Source organism: Gadus morhua, chromosome 4 (assembly GCF_902167405.1).
Source record: "Gadus morhua chromosome 4, gadMor3.0, whole genome shotgun sequence".
NCBI lineage: Eukaryota > Metazoa > Chordata > Actinopteri > Gadiformes > Gadidae > Gadus > Gadus morhua.
Genome location: NC_044051.1, coordinates 14315169 through 14334126, shown reverse-complemented (window position 1 = coordinate 14334126; position 18958 = coordinate 14315169). Strand labels below are relative to the sequence as shown.

Sequence of the window (18958 nt, the reverse complement as noted above, 5' to 3'; positions counted from 1 at the left end):
TAGCATCAGCTTGGTTCTGTTGATGGGCGAACAAAATGTCATGACTGTACGTCAAAAGGCTAGGGAGTTATTTAAATTGATCGCTTTAGCGCCTCCTATGTTCCTATTTTGATGAGCTTTAGCCTGGTTATCCTTGACATATGCTTCTTTAAATACAGCAAGTTTGGTGATGATAGACTCAAGTTAACCCCGCCTTTAGTCACCTATTGTCACGCCTGCTGCTAAGGATGATGACCCAAAATGGACGACAACGATTAGGTTTTTTAGTCACACAAAGCTCTGTGGGGTTACCACAAAGCCGGTTTTATCACATAACCGTGTAAGTTAACCCAGGGTTTGCGGTAACCCTAGGTTTTCCGTTCCAAATGAACACGGTATGTTAGTTACTATAGAAACATATGCTCTGAATCAAACCTGGTCGGTGCAGGTTCTGCGCAGGTTAAGTTTGGAACATTACCAGGTTTTTGGTATTTAAACCCAAGTTCACCGCAGATTTCATGTGTTCACAATGCCATGCCCTTTGATGAGAGGCCTGTTGATATCGGAGCGCAAATTATTCGTGCAATCCACCATGAGCGATTAATAAGACCACGGCTCGACATCTTGGCATATCTGAAGACTTCTTGCTGGACAGATAAAGATTTTCGCGCAAATCTTTAATATATTTAAATAGCCTTCTCCAGCCTTACATAGCCAACACTACCAATCGAGGACCTGGCCTCAGTTCACTCCAGACTATTTGCGTAGCCCTCCGTTTTTTGCAAATTGTAGTTTTATATATAATGTTGGAGATGCTGAGCACATCTCAGTCCTTTCAGATGACCCATCCAAGTCCACGGCCAGATCCAGTCTGCCGACTGTCGGCCTTTCACGATTGGCTTAAAAAAAAAGGGCTTATTTAAATGTATACCAATACGATTGTGGGGAAAGCTTACCCACATACATTTTTACTTTATCCGCTGACCGCTTGGGAGCCATCGGAGTACATATTTTTTTTTAGAAGAAAAGGGTTATGTGGTAGGAACGTTAAAAATGCTTAACTGGGATTTTTATAGATTCATGGTGCGGCCCGGTTCGCCATTTCGATCAGGGTTTCCATGATCCATACATCACGTCTTTATAGGTTTGGCATGGACGCGCATAACCCTGTGTTAACCAACCCTGTGTTTATTGAACTAATGCATAACCCATGCAGTGGAACCGACAGCTCTGGTTTAGTTGTCACAGGGTCAATAAACCTAGAGTTCAGTGTTAACTCTGTTTGTTAAACCTCCGTTCGTGGACTACCCCACAGGATACATGAAACACGAGGGACAAGGTGCACGGAACTAAACCAAAGCAAGGACTATGGCCCCGTTTACACGAGGACGCTTGCGGGTGAAAACGACAAAATATTTTATCGGAAGTGCCTTTCGTTTCGACGGTGACAGCGTTTTTGGGGCATGAAAACGCATAAATCTGAAACCACCCTCCAGGGTGGAAAAGTTGAATACGCTCCGCCGTAGCGTTTCCTTCTAAACTGCCAAGACGCAAAACACTGCTCAGATCTGCTCACGTTGCGTACGCGTTTACGTCACATACATGTGCCAGTACAATGAAATAAACAAACATGTCAGATTATTTCCATGCGTTGGACCTTCAAGCTGCTCTGGCAGCTCTAACAAGCATACAGGAGTATTTCCACGAAATGTACAGGATATTTACAGATAGTATTACTGAACAGAGAAGGATCTTTTTGGTTTTTGCGGCACGGATAAGAGAAGGAAGATTCTACGCATGCGCTCAGACATGGCGGTGTTGTGTGATAGTCTATCACAGCACCACCTAGCAGCCTGGCATGCATACCCAATCGAATTCCACACATTTTTGCGTCACCGTATGCACGCAGATTTCCTCCCGAAAACGCTTGTCTAAACGCGGAATTAAAAAGTGAAGACGCAAAGCCACTTTTGCGTCTTCTGTTCAGACCATCATCGTGTAAACGTAGTCTTAAATACACATGACTAACAAGACACAGGTGGGCAGGGAACAAGGTAGAACATTGGACAAGACAACAATCAACCTCAAACTAATAACCAGACTCAGGTGGGCAGGGAACAAGGTAATGATGAGGATAGTAGGCAGGACTCAAGTGAGGGGCGGAGACACAGAATCAGAAGACAAGGGAAACCAAACTGAAGCACATGGATAGGACAATAAAGAACAAACCAGGAAATACATAAGGGCTATTACGGGACAGTAAACATAAACACATAGCAACTGAAGACTACAAACAAACAGAGGGGGCCAATTGTTCCGTCAGTTAGCATTGCTGCGCTTTAAAACCCTACTCCTTAAAACTGAGGTTTTGGAGTTTAACACGCAGCTGCGCACGAGGGTGAACGTGATTGCTGTGTAACGACTTGTACAGGGTCAGCTGATTCCCAGCAGCTGACTCGGTTTAAACTTTTTGGAAACCGGTAGTTTTCCAAAGTACTCTGATTTCTAGTATACCCCAGCAGATGCAGTCTTAACTTAATGGATGCATTTTGTGCTATAATTACCAACAAAAACTTAATGGGAATGTAAAGTGAACTTTAATATAATAAAACTATAATAAATAAAAAAGCTAATAATGTTGACATATATTATGAAATAGTCTAGGCTACTTTTTGTGGAAATCTGAGTCTGGAATCTGCCCTCACCTACGTCAATCAATTACTTGTCATTGTTTTCTCTTGTTGTGTGTATGGAAACGTGATTACTTAATTAATTGAAGACGAACTAATAGGCCTATGCGAGTAATTATGGTAATGTCACGACTTTCAATTCTCGGAGAAGGAGAGTTAGGATCATGTCGATGAACATGTCTCGGATAGAGAACTACAACGTGGAGTAAATATTATATTTGCTGCACTGCATTCGAGGTGTTGTGGACAGGGTGGAAAATCCAAGGAAAGACACCACCACCACGCTCCGAAGAAAGGCTGTTTGGGATAATCTGCATATAGCCAACATAATAGTCGCCTGTGCAGTCCTCCACAACTTGGCAGTCGACTGGGATGAGCCCCGTTTCCCTCAACCAACAGGCCTTGAACTTGCAGACTTTAATACCTCTGCTGGGCCCGATACTGCTGATCTAGCAGGAAGTGTTTTTCGCCAGGCCATTGTTGCTAACCAATTTAGTTAAGCATTGACCTTTTTATGATTCGTTGAATGGTACGATCCTCTGTGCGTTCATTGATTTTTTTACATACAAATCATCTGTTCTTTGTATAGTTTTAGTTCGGCACTTTAAGCAACTCCTATATTGTAGCCTGTATTGTACTGAAGGCCTATCTGGTGTAACACGTGTAAATGTATCATACCTATTAGTAATAATACATAAACTAATTCTGTGTGTGTGTCGGTTATGACGGAGTCTTGTTTCATCCTGCAAACTGGTTTAGTCTCCTCTAAAACCACGTCTGTTTCGAGATTAGACTAACGTGCACAAAATACGCCCTCTAGTGTCTGATGTGAATTTCTCTGAAGAAACAGCAATTGAGATCAAGGTAAAACGTGGCTGCAGGTTAAACCACAAGTACACAGCAATGGAGCTTAAGACGTCACGTGACTTCTTGAGTTTAAAACCGTGTTAAACTCTAAAAAGTGGCTAAGCTAGCGACAGAGCAATTGCCCCAGGAAGTTCATGCCCAGAGTGGTATTCCACGAACAGAGGTTTAACAAACACAGAGTTAACGCTGAAATCTAGGTTGATTGACACTGTGCCAACTTAACCAGAGCTGTCGATTCCACCGCACGGGTTATGCATTAGTTCAATCAACAAGGGGATGGTTAACACAGGCTTATGCGCGTCCACGCCAAACCTATAAAGACATAATGTATCGATCATGGAAACCCTGATCGAAATGGCGAAACGGGCGGCTTATTTCAATGAAATGGAACTCCAGGTTCTCCTGGAGAGCCATGACGAGGAGAAGAATATTATCACAAGAAAAGGGAACTCTAAAGCCTCTGCAACCCAGAGAACCGAAGTCTGGCAGCGGATCGCTGACCGCGTAAATGCGTTAGTTACATGTCAAAAGCGTGGTCCTTAATGTTTTAGCCATGAATCTATTAATATCCCAGTTAAGCATTCTTAACGTTCCTACCACATAACCCTTTTCTTCTAAAAAATATCTACTCCGATGGCTCCCAAGCGGTCAGCGGATCAAGTAAAATTTAAGTGTAAAAACAAACAAACTGGTAAGCTTTTCCCACCATCGTATTGGTATATTTTTTTCCAGTCGGCAGACTGGATCTGGCCTTCAAATTGTCTTGACCCCGGTGAAGGAGCTGGCAATAGAGATAAATTCAGGGCGCCCTCGCATGGAGGGGGTACCTGGAGGTACCTCCTCAGAGAGTCAGGGTTCATGTGAGGGTACCCCACTGGTTGAATGTAGGTTTTTCTGTTTTTCTTGTATTTTAGATGTTGTTTGTCTTCGAAGTAACACATGCAAACCGGGTGCGTGCCACAGGGGACCACTTGTTGCAACAAAAAAGACTTTTGTTTATTTTCTTCTTCTTATTATTATTATTATTATTATTATTGAGAGATTTTACAAATGTGTTACAAATGTGGTTTTGTTAACTGGGTAGAAAACCTAAGAATTACAATTCATCAACTTCACAGGTCAAGATGGATTACTGCTTGTAATGGAGCCGCCGGCTACGATCGAACATTCTCCAGTGGATGTAGGTCCGTTAGGACTATTTTATACTTTTTTTCGTAAGCGCCTCTCGGCATTGTACTCAGCCAATATTGCTCTTTGTATGATAGGAGGCCGATGAAAATCTTGGTCCGGACGTGGATGAGTCATCTGAAAGGACTGAGATGTGCTCAGCATCTCCAACATAATAGATGAAACTACATTTGCAAAAAACGGAGGGCTACGCAAATAGTCTGGAGTGAACTGAGGCTAGGTCCTCAATTGGTAGTGTTGGCTTTGTAAGGCTGGAGAAGGCTATTTAAATATATTAAAGATTTAAGCGAGAATCTATAACTCTCCAGCAAAAAGCCATCCGGATATGCCAAGATGTCGAGCCGTGGTCTTATTAATCGCTCCCGGTGGATTGCACGAATAATTTGCGCTCCGATATCAACAGGCCTCTCATCAAAAGGGCATGCCATTGTGAACACATGAAATCTGCGGTGAACGCGTCTTTAAATACCCAAAACCGGGTTATGTTCCAAACTTAACCTGCGCAAAAACTGCTCCGACCAGGTTTGATTCATAGCATTTGATTCTATAGTAACTAACATACCGTGTTCATTTTGGAACGGAAAACCTAGGGTTACCGCAAACTGTAGGTTAACTTACCCGGTTATGTGATAAAACCGGCTTTGTAGAATAGCCCTCAGGAGATACCACTGAAAAACAAAAATAAAAGTCCAACACATGAAACACAAACCCAGAACCCTGACAGTACTGTCATGGTCTGTCTGTTTCCTTGTCTTGTTTTGGTTTCCCTGTGTATCCTGTTTTACTTTGGTATCTCTGTCTTGTTTCTCCCCATGACCTGTCAAGTTTCCCTCCTGTGTGATAACTGCTCCCTCCCCTGATGTGTTTCAGCTGTTCCTCGTTGCGTACCCTGTGTTTGGTATTTAAGCCCTTCTCTTTTCCTTGTGCCTTGTCAGATCATTGTGGTTTGTGGTGAGTTGTGTCCTGTGTGCTACCGGTGTTACCTGTGTTACCTGTGTCACCTGTGTTCTCGGTGTCACCTGTGTTCTCGGTGTCACCTGTGTTCACCTGTGTTCTCTTTACCTGAACTCTCTGCCTGCCACCCGCTAACCGTGACACCTATCATTGATTGGGCTACTTTGGACGTCCAGCCGCCATTTTGTTACAGGTTCTGGGTTACCTAGGCACATTTGCTCAACATGAGGAGATACAAATGTCTACAGGATTTCATTTCTTTAAAATAAAAAGGTCAGAAAATATGTTTGTCCAAAGTCTGCGTTTTCAGTTAATTGATATAGCTCCCCCTATCGCCCGATCTGGGTACAATTTGGAGAGGTTGCATATTCAGTTTATTATTTTACCACTCCCTATAGCCCGATATGGATACGATTTGGAGGGGTTCATCTTGACCCATGTGCCTTTGACTACATCAATTTGATGATGATTAGTTTAAGTTAACCTTGTCTTTTGGCATTAAGTTAATTTTGAGCCTCTGGGGGCCATGTTGTTTTGTCAATCAACTTTATTTTATTCGAGCAGTTGGACCTTTAGTCCCCAACATCCACTAATTTTGTCCCGCTCAAATCAAATATTCCGTCTATGAACTGTGGTGATTTTAGTCACAGGCCACGCCCATTTCAATGCCACGCCCTATTTGGAAATATGTTGAGTCTATCTTGTTCAAAATTTGATTCTGAACAACTTTTGTATCAGAGTCAAGATCATAGTAGTCCATTTTAATGTTGATATAAGCATTTAAGTATTTACGTGTTTTAAACCACACCCTTTTTAGAAGTCAATGGCTCCTGGGTGCTTTAATCTTTATTGTACAGACTTCTTTTTCTGTAAGATTGAAGACATTGGTCCTAAGCTGTTATTTGTTAAGGGATTTTTGTCTAAGTGAAAATACCTGAAATTCTTTAGGGAATTTAGTGTTTTTTCCAAAGTTCAATGTCGTAAATCTATCCAAATAAAGTCCTAGGTTCCTCGGGCATATTTGTTCAACATGAGGATATGCATGTGTGAACAAAGTTCCATGACTCTACATCAAAGTGGTTATGAGATACGTTTGTTCAAATTTTGCATTTTTGGACTGTTGCTATAGCGCCACATTTGGGCCAATCAGTGCAATATTTGCTGTCTGTTAATCCTGAGTCAGCCGCTACAGCTGTAGTAAGTTTAACAAAAAAGCATGCGAGCGGTTTAGGCTGCGTAAGTCAAACGTGGTGGAATAATAATAATAAAAACACTAACAATTACAATAGGTTGCCTTCGCACTTTGTGCTTGGCACCCTAATGATAATTAAATCTGCAAGCAGACTCAATAGGAATGCACAGCCCACACGTCCTGCCAACCCCAGTGTGTGCCCTTTTAGAGTTAGGGGTCATGAGCAAATGCCGTTTATACGGGATTTTGAGCATTATTGAGCATGAAATTGACAGTGTGACAGATTTTTTGAGCTACTGACAATTTTGCGTCTAACTCAAAATATCGGTCACAATTTTAACTTTTAAAGTTAAAACTAAAATTGTGGATTTGTGATTGATTGAATATTGAAAAAACAAATGTCAGCCATCTTTTATGCAATCATAATTTTCCAAAGAGCATGTAGACCAAATTTGGTGTAATTTGCAGCCTGCGGTTATTAAGATCACAATATTTTATGTTTTCTTAACTTTCACTGTAAGGTGGGTTCTAGAGGAAAAAAATAAAGTTTATCATGTAATATATGGTATTAAATGAGGTATGGCATTAATCTTGCACGAAAGCCAGAATCATGTTGGTTTAAAACAACTGATTTTGTCTTAGTAACTCAAATTCAGGAAAAAACTATCATACAATCGTATGTTTCTGCCAGTCTCTGCCAACCAGTTGGTGACCACTGGACCCTAGGAAATGGAAGACCAGTCATTCCCTTTAATCTACAACTAATTTTCAATAAAATCACAAAGCAATAAGTCGCAGTGACTGAAGCTATTAATCATCAAATTGATAAAAAAGAAATGTTGGCAACAAATCTCTTTCCCAAAGGCCGAATGACCATATGCTTGTGTCTGACTGTTCAACCTAATTGTCGACCAAATCCAATTAGCTCTTGATAAGGATCCAGCTCTGGTGAAAATGTACTATGATTACAGGACAATGCAAAGAAAGTAAGGCCAACCAAATATATACAAAATACAAGATGGAAGGTTGCTGTATAGTTTATTGAATTCTCTTCACAATTTAGCCATATTTTATGACTTGTATGAATGATGTTTCAAACATGAGGAATTATTCAGCAGTCTCTTTTCCCTAAAGAGAAAATCAAAAGAAGTGTAGGGTTTAAATGTGTAAAAGTCATTTTTAAAGTAAAGAATTCTAGGAAATTATTAAATAGTGGAAAAACCTGAACTGTACTTTAACGGTCCAATTACCTTTCCAGAGTCACGGCTCTTGGCCCTCAGCTTGTTGACCTGAGACTCAGCGATATCAGCACGTTCCTCAGCCTCCTCCAGCTCATGTTGAACCTTCCTGCACTTGGACAGGTACGAGTTGGCCTGCTCCTCCTGTAGAAACATTCATAATTTGTCAGTTTGAATATAATGTAACAAAGTTGAACTGTGTATCCCTTGTTTTTCCTTGTAACTTACCGCTTCCTCAGACTGTCTCTTGTAAGCCTTCACCTTCAGTTGCAGCTTATCAACAAGATCCTGAAGTCTGCAGCCATTCTTCTTATCCTCCTCAGTCTGATGCACATTTGAAAGTGAAAAAATCCACATCATGTGGCCTTTAGATATGATCAAAATGCTATAACGGTAGAAACATATTTGGAGATGTAAATTGGACATACCTGGTAGGTGAGTTCCTTGACTCTCCTCTCATATTTGCGAACACCTTTTATAGCTTCTGCTCCACGTCTCTGTTCATTATCAACCTCTGACTCCAGATCGCGAACCTTGAGAGTAAAAGTGAATGACTCAATCTTGTCCTTACACTTCAGTAATACATTTTTAAATGCTGGCTGATTATTGTCTTACTCTGGCCTCCAGTTTCTGCAGCTGCTTCTTGCCACCCTTCATGGCCAGGTTCTCAGCTTCATCCAGGCGATGCTGCAGGTCTTTCACTGTGATCTCCAGGTTCTTCTTCATCCTCTCAAGGTGAGAACTAGTATCCTGCTCTTTTTTCAGCTCCTCAGCCATCATGGCAGCCTACAAGAACAAGTAATATATTCATCAAGAGTTCCATTAAGTTCTCAAAACATCAATTAACAAACAAATATAGGCCTACATCAGTGATGGCTTTCTTGGCCTTCTCTTCAGCATTTCTGGCTTCCTGGACACTGTCGTCAACCTCACCCTGGACTTGGACCAGGTCACTTTCCAGCTTCTTCTTTGAGTTCAACAGGCTTGTGTTCTGAAACAGATTATTACTCAATTACTGTTAAAACATGCACTTGTTCTTGATATCGTATGACAGGATTCAAATGTTTGTTTACCTGAGAGTGCAGCAGTCCAACACGCTCGCTGGCATCCACCAGCTCTTGCTCAGCCACTTTGCGGCCTCTCTCTGTCTGTTCCAGAGCTGCCCTCAGCTCCTCAATTTCAGCCATCATGAGACCGTTCCTACGTTCCACCAGGGCAGCCTGCTCCTTCAGGTCTTCCGCAGCTCTGACAGCATCATCAAGATGCAGTTGGGCATCCTAATATTCACATGAAAACAGAACTGAATAGTTCACAACAAGATATAAATGCAACTATATTCTATATGTGCAGTACATTACATCTGTGTTTTACCTTCAGTTGTCCTTGAACATTCCTCAGCTGCTTCTGGGCCTCAGCAGCCTGGCGGTTGGCATGACTCAGCTGGATCTCCATCTCATTCAGGTCTCCTTCCATCTTCTTCTTGATTCTCAGGGCATCATTCCTGCTCCTGACCTCAGAGTCAAGATTGGCTTGCATGGAGTCAATGACCCTCTGGCTGTTCCTCTTGATCTGCTCCATCTCCTCATCCTTCTCAGCCAGCTTCCTGTCAACCTCACCCTTAATCTGGTTCAGCTCCAGTTGGACACGCAGAATCTTTGATTCCTCATGCTCCAGAGTTCCCTAATGTATCAAATAAAAATTGACAAATTTGTGGACACTTAATATTTTATTTATTATGTTGTTTTGCAGAATGAATCCTCCTCACCTCAGCTTCCTCAAGGGCTGACTGGATCTCAGTCTTCTCTGTCTCCACCTGCTTCTTGGATTTCTCCAGCTCATGGATGCTCTTTCCGGTCTCACCAATTTGTTCAGTCAAATCAGAAATCTCCTCTGCCGAGCAATTTTACATTTTCTATAAGTTTGATACATATTTTACCACAACATAGCACGTTTAACATTATTTAACAAAAACTCACGTTGGAGGTTTTTGTTTTCACGCTTCATGGTCTCCAGATGATCCAGAGTCTCTTCATAGGAGTTCTTCATCTTGAACAGCTCAGTGCTGAGAGAACGAGCCTCTTTAAGACTTCCTTCAAGCTCTGCCTGGCCCTCCTCATATTTCTGCTTCCAGTCAGCCAAAACCTGCACAATAGTGTTAATAAAGTAGGACATGCTTAGCAGTTGAAGAAGAATCGTAGGATACAAACATTTAAAATGTCATCTCAATGAATTACAACACACCTTGTCAAAGTTCCTCTGCTTCTTGTCTAGGTTGGCAGCCAGTCCATTGGCCCTCTCCACATCAACCATGAGGTCCTCCACCTCACCCTGGAGTCTCTGTTTGGTCTTTTCCAGAGAGGCACACTTGGAGTTCACAGCCTCAATCTGTTCCTCAGCATCTTGAAGGCGCTGGGCAAGCTTTTTCCTGTTAAAGTATCACATGTTTTCATTTGTAGACATTCATCAAAGATAATGTGCTCTTTAGCGAAAGTATTAAATGTTTGACTCACTTGGACTCCTCAAGCTCCTCAGTGCGCTGGATAGCATCAGTTTCATACTTGCTCCTCCACTGAGCCACCTCACCGTTGGCCTTGGACATTCCACGCTGCAGCTCAGCCTTGGCCTCCTGCTCCTCCTCAAACTGCTCCCTCAGAAGGTCACAGTCATGGCGGGCTGATTGCACACCATGAGCAAGGGAATTCTTTGCCTATATAAGGTGAAACAGATTTCGTAAATTCAATACATTTCTTGATCTTTGAACACTACCGTCTTTATGGATAAATTATACTTACTTTTACTTCCTCCTCATTTTGCCTCTTCAGCTCCTCAATCTGCTGAGTATAGGCCTGCTTGCCTCTGGTCAGCTGGGAGACAAGAGCTTCCTTCTCCTCAAGCTGTCGACCAAACTCACCTAGTCGGAGGAGGTACATCAAATAAGTAATGCATGTTGAATTTGAGAGAACATGTATTCTCAATTATATTCCCAAAATGGTACCCCAAGAATTTCCAATGATACAAATGACTGAATAAAAAAGTATCAACCATTTTCTGTCAGCAGTCTTGCTCTCTGGGCACTGATGTCATTGACCTGGCGAGCATTCTCATCACTCTTGGCCTTGATTTCACTGAGTTGGTCCTCAAGGGTACGGCAAATCTTTTCCAGATTTCCCTGATGATTAAAAGTTAATCAATTTGAAATCAATGTTGATTTTTAGTCATTGATGTACTTATTATTTTGCATTATTTCTTAACACAATGAAGGCATTGAAGAATAACTTACCTTGGCCTTCGAAACAGCTTCCATGTTGCTGGAGAGGTCATCAATCTCCATCTTGTACTCGCTCTTCTCCTTCTCAAGCTTCTGCTTGACACGCTGGAGGTTGTCAATCTGCTCTCCCAGCTCTGCTACACTGTCGGCCTGCTTCTTACGCAGAGCAGCAGCAGTGGCTTCATGCTGCAGGGTGGACTCCTCAAGGTCACGACGCAGCTTCTGGAACTCAGCCTCACGCTTCTTGTTCATCTCAATCTGAGCAGAAGTGGCTCCACCAGCCTCCTCAAGCCTCTCACTGATCTCTTCAAGTTCTCTGGAGAGATCAGCTCTCTGCTTCTCAACCTTGGCACGAGCAGCACGCTCAGCCTCAATCTCTTCCTCCAGCTCTTCGATACGGGCCTAAAAGATGAAAATATTGAGTCAAGTATCCAAGTATGTCATTTTAGAAAACGTATATTCCTTTTGTATAATTATCCCACCTGAAGCTCCTTGATCTTCTTCTGAAGCTGTGCACCCAGGGACTGCTCATCCTCAACTTTGCTCAAAAGCTGGCTGGTCTCAAAGTCCTTCCTGTGAATAATTAATTAAAACATTTATCAACTAAATTGAATCAGAAGGAATATGGAGTTCATCCTATTGTGGTTCAGAAAATACAAATGTATTACTTCTTGATTTTCTCATCAGACTGCTGTTTGTCGTTCTCAAGATCCATCACAGTTTCCTGAGCCAGTTTCAGATCACCCTCAAGCTTTCTCTTGGATCTCTCAAGGTCCATACGGAGCTTCTTCTCTTGTTCCAGTGAACCCTCAAGCTGGATGTCAATAATTGAATATGATTAAGAACAATAATATTGGTTAATATTTACTAAACTCCATTACCAATATGAATTACAAGTTCCCATGAGCTCTTATATACTTACATCATCCACTTGCTGTTCAAGCTTTGTCTTGGCCTTGGTCAGAGTGTTGACTTTGTCTTCCTCTGCCTGCAGGTCATCAAGAGTCTGCTGATGTGACTCTTGGAGGGCTTTCTTCTCCTTTGTCAGCTTGGCAACGCTCTCATCCTGAGAGGCCATCTCCTCAGTCAGGTTCTTCACCTAAAGAAAACAAAAGGAAATGTAATACAAGCTAATAAGTATTATTATTTTTTAATCTTCTTTCAAAGCATCTTTATAAACCTTGTTCTCAGTGGCATGTTTCTCCTTCTCCACTTTGGCCAAGGTAAGCTCTAGGTCATCAATGTCCTTCTTGAGCTCAGAGCATTCATCTTCCAGTTTCCTCTTCTTGGCAGTCAGCTCAGCATTGATTTCCTCCTCATCCTCCAGTCTCTCAGTTGTCTCTTTGACTTTGGCCTCCAGCTGGATCTTACTCTTGATGAGTCCTTCACACCTTTCTTCAGCATCATTCAGATTATCTCCTTCCTGTGTGATAGTTAGAGATGTAGAACATGTTACATCAAATTTATCTCACTGTGTACAGACAGGGATACAAAAAGAATCTTTACTTACAGAAGCCACTTGCAGTGAAAGATCATTCTTCTCCTGCAGGAGAGAAACCATCTTCTGCTCAAGTTCCTTCTTCTTGGCCAGGGCAGCTGCCAGGTCAGTCTTCATCTTTTCATAGTTATCCTTCATATTGGCAAGCTCCTTCTCAGTTTCAGCACTCTTCAGAAGCGGCTTGATCTTGTAGTACACCTTCATCCATGGCCAGTGTTTGACATTCATGAATGAGCGGATGTTGTACTGAATAGTGTAGATGGCTTCCCTATAGAATGAAATAAACCATTATTTTGGGCTTGTACTTGGCAGCTAAAAAGCTTTATGAGTTTTGAGCCCTATGTCTAAAAACATACCTCCTCTCTGTCATCTTCACATACTCCTTTCTCATGACATAACCTCTGCATGCAGCCTGAATCATTCCGACAAGAGCAGCCAGCTTCTCATCTCGCATCTCCTCAAGAGTACCCAGAAGACCAGCTTTGAAGAACACCTTAATGTAAGAAAAGACTTTTGTCAGCTAGTGACTTACAATGAAGTATAAACATAGTTTTTGACAACAATAAACAGACCTTGGTGTGTCCAAATTTGTACTCATCGTGAGGGACGTCAATGGACCCAAGCAGTTTCTCAGAAGCCTTCTTGTTGTCAATAAACTGGCCGTCAGGGATGACACTGGCGTTCAGTACTTTGTACCTGAAGAAGACCATTATAATGTTTTTAACATTCATTAAATGTCCAAAGGCATTTGTAAAGTTGTCCTTGAAAAAGCAATTAGTTAATACCTCTGCTTGAAGTCAGCATAGAGGATTCTGCTGGGGAAGCCCTTTCTGCAGATTCTGATGCCCTCCAGTACACCGTTACACCTCAGCTGGTGGATAACCAGGAAGTTCTCCATGAGTCCTGTGACATGGGTGATAAATACATCGTCAATATAATTAGTTTGGTGTAACAATTCATATCCTAACCCAGACACTACACACATTTGTTAGTGCTCACTGTACCTGGAGTCTTTGACTCATTGGGAATCAGGCAACGCACAAAGTGAGGATGGGTGCTCCTCAAGTTGGTCATCAGTTTGCCCAAGTTCTCCTAAAGACACATCACAGTATTAAACATTAAATACAAAGCAATTTACTTATAAGGAACACATTCAGAAAAAAATTAAATAAGGCTTCATTTTTGTGTTAACCCTTACCCTGAACTGTGAAGACACGGTCTGCATCGAGCCACCCTTCTTCTTGCCACCCTTCCTTGAACCCCCAACCTCTGTTATTAGTTATAGGTAATAAGTCACAGTTAATTGTTCACGTTTATATTTGTAAAACAGAGCCAATCAATGGCTTGAAAATCTATGGGTATAATAACAGACTGGATTAACAATTATAAACTATGCTTATATTCTATGAATGTGTACCTTCAACTACAGGTGGGTACAGGACAGGCAGCAGTTTGTTTGAGGACTTCTGGTACAGCTGCACAACAGAGTCATTCAGGGGATCCTTGTTCTTGTCCAGCCAGCCAGTGATGTTGTAGTCCACAATACCAGCATAGTGCATCAGGGAGAAGTGGGCCTCAGCCTTGCCCTTTGCAGGCTTGGGCTTCTCAAATGCTTTGGTCTTGCCAAGATGCTGGTCATACAGCTTGTTCTTGAAGGTAACGTCTGAGGCCTTGGGGAACATACACTCCTCTTCAAGGATGGAGAAGATCCCCATTGGCTTAAGAGAAAAAATGATTAATGAAACATTATCAAAAGTATTTGTAAGACACACAAAGAATAATGATATATAGTTATAGTATTCAGGTGTACCTTCTCAATAAGCTCAATGCAGGCAGCCAAGTCCATGCCGAAGTCAATGAACTCCCAGATGATACCCTCCTTCTTGTACTCCTCTTGCTCCAGGACGAACATGTGGTGGTTGAAGAACTGTTGCAGTTTCTCATTGGTGAAGTTGATGCACAGCTGCTCCATGCTGTTGTACTAGTAGGGGACATTTAATTAACCGACTTTTACGAGGTTTCAACAATTTATTAATAATGACTATTGTGTCCAAATGAAGGAAATGCAATGAAAAAAGCTGCCACTTATTTAACAACTTACATCAAAAATCTCAAAACCAGCAATGTCCAGCACACCAATGTAGAATTGTCTTGCTTGCTTTGTGTCCAGCATCGTGTTGATACGGATGACCATCCACAAGAACATCCTCTCATAGATAGACTTGGCCAGGGCACTGACTGAGTTTTTGACCTGAAATTTATTTTCATATAAAATCAACAACATTTTAGGCTCACAATAGACAATGCATCATGTTCACAGAAATTGCAACGCAAACACAATGCATTTTTCTTACCTGAGGTACAGTCTGTCCCTTGGTGACATACTCATTTCCGACCTTCACTCTTGGGTAGCAAAGAGCCTTGAGCATATCAGCAGAGTTCAGACCCAGTAGATAGGAAATCTTGTCGGCCTCTACAAAGTTAACATGAAAAATGAATGCATTATTATTCTCTATAATAATGACTCCAAATGTAATACAATCAAATATGCACCAATATACCTTCTAGTGCACTGATGAATACATGTTAATGATTACCTTCATTGCCATCTGGCTCAGCCTGCTCCTCACGCTGCTTCTGCTTGAACTTCATGTTACCGTGGTGAAGCACAGCACCAGTGAACTTAAAGATGCCAACCTTGTCCTCACTGGTGAAGCCCAAAATATCAATAGCAGCCTGTGTTGAAAACAAATAACATTTAGAAAACATTTTGTAATGTATATGCCATGAGGAAAATATATAAAGTGTTTTCCAATCAACCACTGACATCAGTAGCATCCAGCTCCTCTTTGTCATCAATGCTGGCCACAGTGATCTGACCCTGACTGCACATGGGGAAGTCGTAGGGGTTGGTGGTGATGAGGGTCATTTCTGAGGAATTAAACAAATGTAATTTTTCTACTCGATATGCTGCTACCTAACCAATAACTTCTGATTAAAAAATAATTAATCTTGCTTTGCACTTGCTTGCAATGTAATGTATGTAATTGCATTTCCAAATTATGCAATGGAAGATATAATCTTTACCAAAAAATATTTATTCTAGAGACCTAGCCCTAACTAGTCCTTCAAATAGTTGCAACTTCAGAAGTCATATGTCATATTAGAACAGATGAAGGCAATTCTCGAAAACACATCTTGATATTAAGTATATTCTTCACTCTCTTACTATTATAAAATCTCACCAATGATCTCAGGTTTGTGATTGGTCATCATCTGGTAGAAGATGTGATAGCCTCTCTCATCGGGAAGCTGGAAGGTCACTCTTGACTTCTCAAGCAGATCTATAAGGCCCATTCATTAATCAAAACCTATGCCACTAATACTCTTGGTTGATTAATCCTCATGTAGAACAAGATACTTACATGTCTCAATGTCAGCACTGGACAGTTTACCGTTTGCGTGGAAATGAATTCTGATGAATTTACCCTGTTTGCAAAAAATGTGTTTATAATCCTCAAAAAAAGACTCAAAAACTAAGTATCTTCAGGGAGGAATTCATTTCATACTTACAAAACGGGAGGAGTTGTCATTTCTCACAGTCTTGGCATTACCATAGGCCTCCAGCAGGGGATTGGCTGCAATAATCTGGTCCTCCAGTGACCCCTATAATCAAACGTAAAAATGTGAATACATTTTTATTGAATCACAATTAAATTGTCATGTTCTTATCATGTGATATCTTTATTTATTGATACATTGATTTAATGTTTATTTTTAAACATTCCTGTATCTTTCCAGCGCCTTCATCCTTCTTCTTTTCTGCTCCACCAACTGAGATGGTAGCAAAGTACTGGATGACACGCTTGGTATTCACAGTCTTTCCAGCACCGGATTCTCCACTGGGTATGAAAAGGTGAATAAAGTCAATTTGACATGTTTTCCAATGTATGTATCATTCTATTAAATTCATATTATATTAACAGAATCAAACGTACGTGATCAGGACAGACTGGTTCTCTCTATCTGTAAAAAAAATCATTCACATTTGCATGATTATGCCATTTATTAGTAAAAACAAGATAAGCTTAGAGATTTGAAACTTTGGATTCACAAACCAGTGAGCATGTTCTGAAAGGCGTTGTCAGAGACAGAGAAGATGTGGGGTGGAGCCTCCATACGCTTCTTGCCTCTGTAGGCATTGACAACCGTCTGGTCGTACACTGGGAGCCACTTGTAGGGGTTTACAGTGGCACAGAACAGCCCAGAGTAGGTCTGAAGGAGGTCACAGAGATTCACATTAATGTTACCTATTAAAGATGCATATTACTTATGTATCATATATTTTCATTGAGGCAAAATATCTTACGTAGATCATCCATGCTGAATAACGCTCTGCAAGGTTATACAGCACAGCAGCTTCATTGAGATGGGTCATCATGGCCATGTCCTCAATTTTGTCATACTTGGGAGGATTCATTGGTGTGACATCGTCCTCCTTGACTGTCCTCTCCTGAGATATGGAAACCCATTTTTAGTTTCCTTACCAGTGCAGCTATTGCAACTTTCACTTTCTGTTGATACCAACAAGTTAGCCTCTGCAACAATCAATCTCTGCGTACCTCTGATGAAGACAAAAGTTTCACAGTGACTTTGCCACCGTCCCTCTTAATGATGGTACACTTTAGGTAAAGTTCCTTCACATCAGTGACATATGCAGCAACCTTTGCATCGAATGGCGTGCTCTGGGCCTCAAGCCTCTCCTTCTCTGGCTTCCGGAGGTAAATGGCCGCCTTGCCGTAAACGGCCATCTCTGCGTCCGTACTCATGATGGAGGCTTATTTCATGAAAACAAGCAAATTAATTATTTTTTTAACCTGTACACAGCTTCAAGAAGGTTTGGAGATGTTCGGTGATGAGAACATTAAATCCTTTTTACCGTTTACTTCCCTTCAGCCGCAGATGAAATGATACCTAAAAAATCAAGTTATTCATTTTAATCAGTCTAAACGGTTACAAGTAAGAGTCTTATGGACATATTTTACTGACCCTTGAATAAAATGGAAAAACGAGTATCAAATCAAACACACGCACATTTTCTCTTTTATCCACATAACATTATCAGAAAACAAGTAAATTATGCTAATGATAAAAAAGCCTGACCTAAAATATACCAACAACATACAAATATACATCATAATGGTTCCCAAAATAAATAATGAAAAATATGAATTACAAATTCATATTCTATACAAATAAATACATTAATAAATCCTGAATTAACTATACTCTGATGCATGGTTTCTCAAAAAATATATAATATCTCTAATTAAATTATCTCAATTAAATAAAAAAGGTCATCGGAGGAGGGTAGCTTAAATAAGGAAATAGTCATTTTAATAAATGAAAAGCTCCATGAAGACAAGATGGTAAAATCTCTACTCTCATGCAATGGTCCCTCCAAGACAGCAGCTGAAGCATCAGTCATACTTACCACCAGTTGTAATAAACTGAAATCCCCTGCAGTGTATCCATCTCATCTTCTGGCCTCTTTTATAGTGGTGGATCTGGAGTCCAGGCAGAAACTATATAAGGGCAGATCTTCCAAAGGCTTTTTCAGTAAGCGTTGCATTGGATTTATCCAGTACATTCATTAAGATTTGCATTATATTTATATAGTATAAATAAATATTTATATAGTATATTGCAATAGTTTAACTGCTACATCAACACACTTCCAACCGTCTCTGCTGGAATCCACATAATAATGGTTCTCGAAGATGTTCAAATTGAATGCAATATCCTCACACACACTCTAAATAAATAAAATGATGATTCTATAAATAAATCACATTAAAGTTCATTACAAGTGCTTGCAAAATTTGAACTGTGAGCCAGAAATCATTTTTGGCAGGGCAAGACTTTAAAATCATTTATGTCATAATGCCAGGGAATATGATTTTATAGCGGCCTGATATGGGTGTGTATAGTGTTGTATTTATTAATACATGTTTAGAGTGCACTCATTACTCTAACTTTTAATCTATTATTTTGATTGCTCTTTGTTGCTCTAAACAGCATCTA

General features: G+C 40.8%; 1 protein-coding gene across 1 annotated transcript; it reads right to left on the bottom strand.

The window, feature by feature from the left end:
* Window positions 1–7923: 7923 nt before the first annotated feature.
* On the bottom strand, window positions 7924–17703 carry LOC115542558 (myosin heavy chain, fast skeletal muscle-like). Its single transcript, XM_030354849.1, has 39 exons — window positions 17497–17703; window positions 17244–17387; window positions 16993–17149; window positions 16873–16900; window positions 16664–16776; window positions 16448–16542; window positions 16300–16363; window positions 16120–16218; window positions 15702–15805; window positions 15472–15610; window positions 15229–15347; window positions 14976–15125; window positions 14685–14855; window positions 14292–14592; window positions 14073–14143; window positions 13879–13966; window positions 13660–13777; window positions 13447–13570; window positions 13231–13367; window positions 12887–13142; window positions 12557–12799; window positions 12299–12475; window positions 12045–12190; window positions 11859–11949; window positions 11389–11778; window positions 11151–11277; window positions 10901–11019; window positions 10619–10815; window positions 10350–10533; window positions 10085–10250; window positions 9874–9998; window positions 9480–9788; window positions 9182–9385; window positions 8974–9099; window positions 8724–8894; window positions 8537–8641; window positions 8337–8432; window positions 8121–8252; window positions 7924–7998 (listed from the first exon to the last, which is right to left on the bottom strand). Exons 1-39 carry the CDS (start codon window positions 17701–17703, stop codon window positions 7978–7980), a joined length of 5814 nt encoding a protein of 1937 aa, XP_030210709.1. The 3' UTR covers window positions 7924–7977.
* Between the last annotated feature and the right edge of the window lie 1255 nt (window positions 17704–18958).